An 11,563-nucleotide genomic window follows, 5' to 3' on the forward strand; every position below is an offset into this window, starting at 1 on the left:
AAATGGAGGACACTGCCAGGGGGAAGGGGAGCTGGAGGGACGGGGGTACCATGGCACCCTTACTTCTGTGCTGCTGGTGGCGGTGCTGTGTGTTACTATTGTTCAAGTAGGTATTAGTCCTATAAGGATGTGTTTCGTGGTCAGACTTCATTAAATGCTTGTGAGCTGCTGCATGCACTAATCTCTGTATGCCATATTGTAAGGTAATATTTGAGCAGTTGTATTGTAAGTCTCTGTGACAATGTAAATCACCAGACAGGAGAGAAACATTAACTAGTGTAAAGTGCTAATCTGCAACAGAAGATGTTATGTCCTGCCCAACGGCAAAGGTCCCTCAACACCACACGGACTATTGTGGGACATTAAAGAGGACAAATAGATGTTCTGACAAAGCCTACATTATTTTGTCTCTCAATTTAATATCAATTTTCAATAAATTCCATTTTGGGGAAAAAATGGGGAAAAAATCCGCAATTTGACATTTTTGGAACAAAAAGTTTTGATTTTTTCATTTTGAAATGACTTTGTTTTGAAGTTTACTTTATTTTAAAAAATAAGAATACATTTTAAAAAGGGCTGAAATTGAAACAAAATGTATTGATTGACCCAAAACTTTTTTTTTTATTTTGTTTTGCAAGAAATTTTGGAATTTCGTTCCTTTTTGGGACAAAGAAAAAAATCAAAATCTTTAATTTTGGGGGAGACAGAAAATCCATTTTCCATCCAGCTCTCGTCTTGACCCACATGCTTCAGAACACCAGTTGGGGTCAAATAATAATTTCACCCATGACATAACCTTGCAGTGTCAGGCACAATCTGGAGAATTTATGCTTCTTGCGTGTTCAAATTTAATAATGATCATATTAATAACACAAGATGCCAGGTAGCTGGTTCATTTGCAATTCAATCAAAGATCATTAGTCAAAGATTAATACAGCCTGATACAGAATACAGAAAGGAATACATATGTTACCAATCCACTTCTGACTTAACTCCCCAAAACTTTTTCCTTATACATAGCTTGGGACAAAGAAATTCCGTTCCCATGACTGATTTAACTGCGAGTTCTATCTTAGATGCCTCAATTTACCTCATTAATAAGCTAAAGACATCTGTGACCCATCCATTATTACCAAAACCACTTGTGACAATAAGTGGTTCTTATTGACCTAAACATCAACCAGTGGTTCATTATTTTATCAATTACAGAACACGTGTGTAATAACAGACATCCCTTGTCAATCACCAGTGGTCCCTCTCTGGACATGGGAATGCAATTCTTTACAGGTCAACAGGGTCAGAGTAAAGGATTATACACATTCCATTATTGATTACATACATTCATTCCTTTGGTCCCCCACTAAGGTTCAACCTAAGTACAAAGAACTTTTCAGTTTGATAAGTACAGAGCACTAGATTTGTAGATACAAAACACTTTGGTTTATACCCCAAAAAGGATTTTGGTTAACATATATAAAAGAATATGTATAAAAATATATAAAAGAATTGTAGCAGTTTTAGTATCTATTAACATGCTTCACTCCGAAGTCTCCAGCATTGAGACCCCAGACTAGATGAGATTACAATATCTTTTCTCATCTGTGGCTCTTCTGCCATTTCTTGTGGGTCACTTTCTCCCCAGAGAGACCTCCCCAGTTCCCTGTCAGGCACACAGGTGGTGGACACCAAATTGATGGTCTCCTGAGTTTTGTAGATTGGTGGGCAGGACCTCACGCTCACATTCCTCCCACCCCTCCGCTCCATTGGAGCACTGGCTCGTACCTCTGGCCCAGATCCTGTTCTCCTAAGAGAAGGGGCAGGTCAGGGAGCAAACTCAAAGTCCACTTGAGAATTTTTTCCCCCAAATTCTTCTGTTGGAAGCACAATTCAGCCCTAGAGATGCACTGATTGTAGGAATGGGCCCAGGGGTGAAGAGCAGGAATGGAGCCAGGGGGTGATGGAAGCACATACCTAGCTATGGGATACTGAATAAAGGCACCCGAGTGCCCGATGCTTCTGCTTGGAAGGGGTGCGTCAGAATCTGATGCATTCAGTTATTTAGGACTCAGCCCAATTCTTCCCGGCCCTGACCCAAGGGGAGAGGGAGAAGGGAAACTCCCCACACTTTCAACACAACTGCTGCTTCTGTATTGGAGCCCTGGAACCGGTCGCATGGGGCCTGGGTGTGCAGGGAACTAGGTGTGTGGGGACAGAATGTGCTGCTGCCAACCACTATAAGGCCTTTTATTTTTAATCAGATTAACACCCGAGTGCCTTTCCCAGGCACCCCCTAGGCTCTAGGCAGGCCCCTCCACTCATGCAGGCCCCTGCTCTGCGATGCCCAGGTAGTTTTCCCACTCTAGTTCCAGTCCTAAAAGGCTCAGCCGTCCAGCCTGGGCCCTGGCTAGAACACCTGGCTGTGGGTGTCAGTGACCAGAACAAAAGGGGAATTAACACAAATGAAGCACCCCCAAGCTGGGTTAAGGCTCTTGCTCTTCAAAAGACGCTCACTGGGCTGGGGCCCTAAACTGATGAGTTCACAAGTAGAGAGGAACAGTTCCCTCTCAAGGTGAACCACATCGAGCAGGGCCAGCCCACCCTTCCTTCTAGGAGCACAAAGAGCTCCTGCCTTCAGCCAGTCCTCCCTGCAGGAGCTGCGGACTGCTCCCCTCCCCACTCTGCAACCAACTCAGCTGGCTTTCTCCCATTTAAGCACCCCCCCATTCCAACATCTCTCAGAGGTGAGGCGGGGCCAACTGGTCCAACATGTGCTTGTTAGCTCTGTGTTGCCCAGTGCATTACCCCATCACACAGATCAAGTTAAACATTTTGTCCCCTTTACACTTCTCTCTTCCCCACAGGGCAGGTCGCTGCAGTGAAAAGAGCAGGCCAGAGTCTCTGCAGATGGCTTTACTGCTGTAAATACTGCCCCAGGGAAACATTATTGCTGAGTTGATATAGACAGATAAAACTGGGCCAAGGCACAAAGTTTGAATCCAGATCTAAATGCATGGGGAGTGGGGGGATGGGAGGGGAATTTGGAACCCATGTTTTGATTTGGCCCATTTTAGAATGGAGGCCAATGGCAAAGCCTGGATCCAAACTACCCCAAAGAGTGGGTGGTTCTGGTCCATCTCTAGGAACAAAGTGAGGTAGATTGGAACCTCCTCTGACCTCATCATCTAATACTCTCCGTGTCGGGTGCTGCAGAGAGGGAGGGTCACAGCAGCAGTGAATGTGGATGATTTTCAGTGCAAGAATCCAAAAAAGGTGAACAGCTGGATCAGGCTGGAAGAGGAACAAGTAGGTAGTGGCCAATTCCATGGCCACAGTGCATGGAGCAGAGGAGTGGGGGCCCGCGCAGATTTGAAATGAGGGTGATCACATAACTAGCATCAAAGCTACAACGGTGCTATTAATGAGTCAGTTTTTGAACTCATGACCAGTTGTGAATTTCCATCACAGCATGAATAGCCAGCAGCGTGTCGTTTCCTCGCCATTTGGGTTATCTTCCAATCCCTTCTCTGAATGCCTGGCTGGTGTCAGTCCCAGGAACTTCATTAAACAGATGCTGCTAAGGTCTCAAAAAGAAAAATAAAAGAACCACAGCAATAGCAACTACCACCAGCAGTGACCCGATGATGTTTAACACCTTGGCGGTGGTGCCATAGCTCCGAGCACCTTCCAGGTCCCCCAGTACTTTCCAATCTTGGGCCTGGAAAAGAAAACAGGAGCATGGGAAAAATGAGAGCAAGTCAAGAGGGTGGGAGAATTTTTATTAACTGCTTAACCCCTTCTGTGCCAAGCTAAAGCACCCACAGCCCATGCACCATCTTATTGAGCTATAGGGAACTCCCTGACTTCTGCAGCAGAAAGAGAAGAAGCCAGAGTTCAAAGGGAGCTAGTTCAGGTGTTTATTCATTGAGGTTTCACTAGGAGTGTAGAAAATACAAGAGGCAGCTTTGCGAAAGAGCCAGGATTTCAGAGAGCATGGCTTGTGCAGAGCATTCCATATCACGCAGTTCATGGCCTTTTGTAAATATGCAGCTCCTTTGCATAATGATCATTAGTATAATGTTGCTTGTTTGCATGCTGGTCCCACCCATCAGCGCTAGAGCCTCGATTCACTATGGTTCTCTTTTACAGTGCCATCTTTATCTAATAAGGAAACAAAGGGAGGGGTGGAAGTTTAAATAAGCAACAAAAGCATGACCACAAGATGGTGCTATAGCCTAATAGCATGAATGGTTAATATGAAACTAAGCAGGCAATTTTCATTTGAGCAACCACATCTGTTGACTATATACTTATGCGGTCATGAGGGGATTAATAAACTGTTGATTAGTTAAAAGCCCTAGGTGCCCTGATTTGAGAGAGGATGTCCAAGGTAAAAGCTGCCCTCAAAAGTACCTGCTCCTAAAATTGAGTTCTGTGTAGCTAGAAAGCTTGTCTCTTTCACCAACAGAAGTTGATCCAATAAAAGATATTATCTCACCCACCTTGTCTCTTTAGTCCTAAAATTAGTAAGCTAATGCTTCCTGGACTCAATAAAAAGGGGTTATCCTAACTGAATTGCATTCCCACATTCACTATAACACATCAAATAGGCAAATCTGGTTTGTTGGATTTCAGCGTTAAAATCTAACTGGCACTTGGGCAAATGCATAAAATTGACCCCCATTCCCACGGATATAAATATATAACCCCCTGCAAAGACGTGAAGCCCCAGCAGTGAGAGCAACCACTCTGTGCCCACGGTGCAGTGGGGTTAGGGTGAGCAGATGTCCCGATTTTATAGGGACAGTCCCGATTTTGGGGTCTTTTACTTATATAGGCTCCTATTACCTCCCACCCCCTGTCCCGATTTTTCACACTTGCTGTCTGGTCACCCTAGGTGGGGTACAACTAGAAATAACAGGGTGCCACTGAGCAAAGGAAGATGCAGTAGATCAGAAAAATGACTCCCTAATGGGAGGTGTGCCCATATCACCTGGAATATGTAAAACTACCCTGTGAGATATGTATTAGGTGGAAAACATGGCATTGTCAGAGGAGAGGGACAAAATGACCTAACGGGGTGCTTTCTCACCTCTGATGTCTGTGAATGGTTTGCTATCCTGACAAAGGCTGACTGAAGACCTAGCATGGGGAATCCTTAAGCCTGCTAAAAAGTCCCACTTGTGACAGGAAATCCTGTTACTAATTGTCATTATAAACTAGCCTCTAGAGCCAGCGCCATGGACCAGTTGTGCTAGGCCCTGTACAAATACGCTGGATGCCCTAAACACAGTGTAAATGTTATATTGTGTGTAAGTCACGATAGTATAGAAAGAAAACTGGAGAGACAGACAGGGGAGCATGATAATGCTGTTTCCTCAATGATAAATATTGAATTTCTTTTTTTCCTTGGTGCACCTCAGGTGTTCGTTGTTCTTGCAGAGGACCAGACCTCAGAGAGCCTGAACAGACACTATTAAGGAAAAACAAATGCACAGTTTCTAAAACTTTGGGAGTATGTAGTTTGCAATTTCCTAAAGCTGGCCCAGCTGTACACACAGCAGTCCACATTCTACGGCATGCTTGGTTTGCATGCGCTCTCCCTGGCACCGCACACTCATGTGTTCCTCTGTGGGTCATTCTATACTCCAGCTGCAAGGAGCCCTTTACTCCCCACTCGTGCGGGGGTTGAGTCTCTCATTGTGGAAAATGGAGCCAGTTAATTCCTAGGGCAGACTGGCTACATCCCAAGCTGAGCCCTCACTTACTAGAGTGTTGAGCATCCAAACCAGCCTGCAGAGAAGCTGAAGTGCGTCTCTTCCACAGTGGTTTGGTGTTCCTATTGCTCTGTCCCACGGATCATTCCCAGCCAGGTCTCAGTCTGCACACTAGAATAGCACATCTCTTTGGAGCACTAATGTGGGGCACCATTCCCCCTGCTACCCCCCACACCAGAGGCAATGCAGGGAGCACTGAGCAAGTGCCCCAGACATGCCAGGTGCCCCCAGGGATCGGGCCGCTGGGGGCACCAGGTGATCCGAGGGGGATCCGGGCGCTGGGGGCACCGGGGGATCCGGGCGGGCTGGAGAGATCGGGGCGCTGGGGGCACCGGGGGATCTGGGGGGGATCCGGGTGCTGGGGACATCGGGGGGACCTGAGGGGATCTGGGGGCACCGGGGTGTCCGGGCGGGCTGGAGAGATGGGGGCACTGGGGGCGATCCAGGCGCTGGGGGCACTAGGGGACCTGGGGGGGGGGATCCGGGCCCTGGGGGACCTGGGAGGGGGGATCTGGGCCCTGGGGGACCTGGGGGACCTGGGGGGGGGGATCCAGGCACTGGGGGACCTGGGGGGGGGTCCGGGCGCTGGGGGACCTGGGGGGGGGGTCCGGGCGCTGAGGGACCTGGGGGGGGGGGTCCGGGCGCTGGGGGCACTGGGGGACCTGGGAGGGGGGATCCGGGCGCTGAGGGACCTGGGAGGGGGGATCTGGGCGCTGGGGGCACGGGGGGACCTGGGCGGGGGAGATCTGGGCACTGGGGGACCTGGGAGGGGGGATCCGGGCGCTGAGGGACCTGGGAGGGGGGATCCGGGTGCTGGGGGCACTGGGAGACCGGGGGGGGGGAATCCGGGTGCTGAGGGACCTGGGAGGGGGGATCCGGGCGCTGGGAGCATTGGGGGACCCGGGGGGGGATCCGGGCGCTGGGGGCACTGGGGGACCCGGGGGGGGGGATCCGGGCGCTGAGGGACCTGGGAGGGGGGATCCGGGCGCTGGGGACACTGGGGGAACGGGGGGGGGGAATCCGGGCGCTGGGGGCACTGGGGGACCTGGGGGGGGGGGATCCGGGCGCTGGGGGCACTGGGGGACCCGGGGGGGGGGATCCGGGCGCTGAGGGACCTGGGAGGGGGGATCCGGGCGCTGGGGAAACTGGGGGAACGGGGGGGGGATCCGGGCGCTGGGGGCACTGGGGGACCTGGGGGGGGGATCCGGGCGCTGGGGGCACTGGGGGACCTGGGGGGGAGGGATCCGGGCGCTGGGGGCACTGGGGGACCGGGGGGGGGGCGGGATCCGGGCGCCGGGGGATCCGGGGCGGGAGGCGCCGAGGGTCCGGCCCGGCTCTCACCTTGATGGAGAAGACGAGCGCGGGGAAGCCCAGGCAGCCCAGGCAGGCCAGCTTCTGGCACAGCAGGACGTTGAAGAGGGACCAGAGCACGAAGTCGCGGGGCTGCTCGGCGGGGAAGCCCTGCGGGGCGCCGGGGTAGGGGGGAGGCAGCCCCCGGGGCTGCAGGTCGATGCTCACGGTCTGCTCCTTGCCCGCCATGGCCGGGCGCTGCGAGTGCGGCTCTGAGCGCGGCTGGAACCGGGCGACTCTGGAGCGGGGCGGGCGGAGACAGGAAACGTGACTCCGAAAATGAAACCGCCCCCCGCCCCAGCACAAACTCCCTGAACGCCCCCCGCCCCGCACAGAGCCACCCGCTCCTGCCCCCAACACCTCCCCCCGCACAGAGCCACTCCCAGCCCCCCCGGACAGAGCCACCCCCCTGCCCCTCAGAGCCTCCCCGCACAGAGCCGCCCCCCAGGACCCCCAAACACAGAGCCAACCCCGCCTCCCAGCCCCCCCCAACAGAGCCACCACCCTGCCCCCAGAACCCCTACACACAGAGCCACCCCCCCGCCTCCCAGCCCCCCACCCTAACAGAGCCACCACCCTGCCCCCAGAACCCCTACACACAGAGCCACCCCCTGCCTCCCAGCCCCCCCGCACAGAGCCGCCCCCCAGATCCCCCAAACACAGAGCCACCCCCCGCCTCCCAGCCCCCCCAACAGAGCCACCCCCCTGCCCCCAGAACCCCTACACACAGAGCCACCCCCTGCCTCCCAGCCCCCCCGCACAGAGCCGCCCCCCAGATCCCCCAAACACAGAGCCACCCCCCGCCTCCCAGCCCCCCCCAACAGAGCCACCCCCCTGCCCCCAGAACCCCTACACACAGAGCCACCCCCTGCCTCCCAGCCCCCCCGCACAGAGCCGCCCCCCAGATCCCCCAAACACAGAGCCACCCCCCGCCTCCCAGCCCCCCCCAACAGAGCCACCCCCCTGCCCCCAGAACCCCTACACACAGAGCCACCCCCTGCCTCCCAGCCCCCCTGCACAGAGCCGCCCCCCAGATCCCCCAAACACAGAGCCATCCCCCGCCTCCCAGCCCCCCACCCTAACAGAGCCACCACCCTGCCCCCAGAACCCCTACACACAGAGCCACCCCCCTGCCTCCCAGCCCCCCCGAACAGACCCGCCCCCCAGAACCCCCAAACACAGAGCCACCCCCCGGCTCCCAGCCCCCCACCCTAACAGAGCCTCCACCCTGCCCCCAGAACCCCTACACACAGAGCCACCCCCCTGCCTCCCAGCCCCCCTGAACAGAGCCGCCCACCAGAACCCCCAAACACAGAGCCACCCCCCGCCTCCCAGCCCCCCCACCCTAACAGAGCCACCACCCTGCCCCCAGAACCCCTACACACAGAGCCACCCCCCGCCTCCCAGCCCCCCACCCTAACAGAGCCACCACCCTGCCCCCAGAACCCCTACACACAGAGCCACCCCCCCTTTCTCCCAGCCCCCCCGCACAGAGCTGCCCCCCAGAACCCCCAAACACAGAGCCCCCCATGCCTCCCAGCCCCCCCACCCTAACAGAGCCACCACCCTGCCCACAGAACCCCTATGTTGAGGACCCCAGGGCATGGCCACTAGTTAAGTCGAGGGGATGGAATGCCATAAGGGTTGAGGAAGTCTCCCTGCTCTAGGCCTAAGGGCTTCTTGTCAACCCCCCTTAACGGAGCTCAGGCCTGGCTGCTTTGAGTAAGCTCTTTTGCTCTTAAAACAATGTTGCAGTCGCAGATAACGCCTTATAGTGTAAGGTTTGCTGACGCCAAGTTAAAGATAACAGGAGGAGATTGTTACAAGGCCAGACAGAACGTGCTGGTTGTTTAAGTTGCTAGAAATACTTATTAAAGGTTGCAGGAAATAAACATTTTTGTAACCCATATAAGGAAGGCAGAGCATTTGTGCAAAGCTTTGATTGGCTGATGTGTAGTGCAGTAGCATTAAGGAATATAAAAGTGTGTCTAATGACCTGCTCTGATGTGCAGGATTTGAGATTTTGAGTAAGAATGCGGGTGGGAAATGAAGAAATAGATTTTTTAGTGGACTCTGGAGCGGCACAAACTGCTATAAATCAACCCCTTCAGTTGCCAGTAGCAGACTCCCTCACTGTAATAAGCGCCACAGACAAAGATACCAAGCAAAGCTCTTAGAGCACCCCGGGGTCACACTGCAGCCTTGTCCATCCCTTAACCCTGCCACCCTCTTACCAGAAACTAAAAAACAGAAACATGACTCACAAACCGGGTAGAATTAGTGGGGGAAGCAAAAGTGGATGGGAATCTGGGAGGCAGTGACCATGAGTTGGTTGAGTTCAGGATCCTGACGCAGGGAAGAAAGGTAAGCAGCAGGATACGGACCCTGGACTTCAGGAAAGCAGACTTCGACTCCCTCAGGGAACAGATGGCCAGGATCCCCTGGGGGACTAACATGAAGGGGAAGGGAGTCCAGGAGAGCTGGCTGTATTTCAAGGAATCCCTGTTGAGGTTACAGGGACAAACCATCCCGATGAGTCGAAAGAATAGTAAATATGGCAGGCGACCAGCTTGGCTTAATGGTGAAATCCTAGCGGATCTTAAACATAAAAAAGAAGCTTACAAGAAGTGGAGGGTTGGACATATGACCAGGGAAGAGTATAAAAATATTGCTCGGGCATGTAGGAAAGATATCAGGAGGGCCAAATCGCACCTGGAGCTGCAGCTAGCAAGAGATGTCAAGAGTAACAAGAAGGGTTTCTTCAGGTATGTTGGCAACAAGAAGAAAGCCAAGGAAAGTGTGGGCCCCTTACTGAATGAGGGAGGCAACCTAGTGACAGAGGATGTGGAAAAAGCTAATGTACTCAATGCTTTTTTTGCCTCTGTTTTCACTAACAAGGTCAGCTCCCAGACTGCTGCGCTGGGCATCACAGAATGGGGAAGAGATGGCCAGCCCTCTGTGGAGATAGAGGTGGTTAGGGACTATTTAGAAAAGCTGGACGTGCACAAGTCCATGGGGCCGGACGAGTTACATCCGAGAGTGCTGAAGGAATTGGCGGCTGTGATTGCAGAGCCCTTGGCCATTACCTTTGAAAACTCGTGGCGAACGGAGGAAGTCCTGGATGACTGGAAAAAGGCTAATGTAGTGCCAATCTTTAAAAAAGGGAAGAAGGAGGATCCTGGGAACTACAGGCCAGTCAGCCTCACCTCAGTCCCTGGAAAAATCATGGAGCAGGTCCTCAAAGAATCAATCCTGAAGCACTTACATGAGAGGAAAGTGATCAGGAACAGTCAGCATGGATTCACCAAGGGAAGGTCATGCCTGACTAATCTAATCGCCTTTTATGATGAGATTACTGGTTCTGTGGATGAAGGGAAAGCAGTGGATGTATTGTTTCTTGACTTTAGCAAAGCTTTTGACACGGTCTCCCACAGTATTCTTGTCAGCAAGTTAAGGAAGTATGGGCTGGATGAATGCACTATAAGGTGGGTAGAAAGCTGGCTAGATTGTCGGGCTCAACGGGTAGTGATCAATGGCTCCATGTCTAGTTGGCAGCCGGTGTCAAGTGGAGTGCCCCAGAGGTCGGTCCTGGGGCCGGTTTTGTTCAATATCTTCATAAATGATCTGGAGGATGGTGTGGATTGCACTCTCAGCAAATTTGCAGATGATACTAAACTGGGAGGAGTGGTAGATACGCTGGAGGGGAGGGATAGGATACAGAAGGACCTAGACAAATTGGAGGATTGGGCCAAAAGAAATCTGATGAGGTTCAATAAGGATAAGTGCAGGGTCCTGCACTTAGGATGGAAGAATCCAATGCACCGCTACAGACTAGGGACCGAATGGCTAGGCAGCAGTTCTGCGGAAAAGGACCTAGGGGTGACAGTGGACGAGAAGCTGGATATGAGTCAACAGTGTGCCCTTGTTGCCAAGAAGGCCAATGGCATTTTGGGATGTATAAGTAGGGGCATAGCGAGCAGATCGAGGGACGTGATCGTTCCCCTCTATTCAACATTGGTGAGGCCTCATCTGGAGTACTGTATCCAGTTTTGGGCCCCACACTACAAGAAGGATGTGGATAAATTGGAGAGAGTCCAGCGAAGGGCAACAAAAATGATTAGGGGTCTAGAGCACATGACTTATGAAGAGAGGCTGAGGGAGCTGGGATTGTTTAGTCTGCAGAAGAGAAGAATGAGGGGGGATTTGATAGCTGCTTTCAACTACCTGAAAGGGGGTTCCAAAGAGGATGGCTCTAGACTGTTCTCAATGGTAGCAGATGACAGAACGAGGAGTAATGGTCTCAAGTTGCAATGGGGGAGGTTTAGATTGGATATTAGGAAAAACTTTTTCACTAAGAGGGTGGTGAAACACTGGAATGCGTTACCTAGGGAGGTGGTAGAATCTCCTTCCTTAGAGGTTTTTAAGGTCAGGCTTGACAA

The 11,563-nt window shown here is 52.7% G+C and overlaps 1 protein-coding gene across 1 annotated transcript; it reads right to left on the reverse strand.

Annotated features, from left to right (window-relative positions):
- Positions 1-722: 722 nt before the first annotated feature.
- On the reverse strand, positions 723-7,382 carry LOC141989948 (dispanin subfamily A member 2b-like). Its single transcript, XM_074956887.1, has 2 exons — positions 7,116-7,382; positions 723-3,715 (listed from the first exon to the last, which is right to left on the reverse strand). The coding sequence occupies exons 1-2, from the start codon at positions 7,311-7,313 to the stop codon at positions 3,575-3,577; spliced, it is 339 nt and encodes a 112-aa protein (XP_074812988.1). The 5' UTR covers positions 7,314-7,382; the 3' UTR covers positions 723-3,574.
- Positions 7,383-11,563: the final 4,181 nt, after the last annotated feature.

This window comes from Natator depressus, chromosome 6 (assembly GCF_965152275.1).
Source record: "Natator depressus isolate rNatDep1 chromosome 6, rNatDep2.hap1, whole genome shotgun sequence".
NCBI classification, from domain to species: domain Eukaryota; kingdom Metazoa; phylum Chordata; order Testudines; family Cheloniidae; genus Natator; species Natator depressus.

Excerpts from the sequence above, each read along its gene's own strand:
- LOC141989948 (XM_074956887.1), bottom strand. The coding sequence starts at position 7,313 with ATGGCGGGCAAGGAGCAGACCGTGAGCATCGACCTGCAGCCCCGGGGG. Across the intron at positions 3,716-7,115 it reads CGCTCGTCTTCTCCATCAAG|GCCCAAGATTGGAAAGTACT; the intron begins GTGAGAGCCGGG and ends TTTCTTTTCCAG.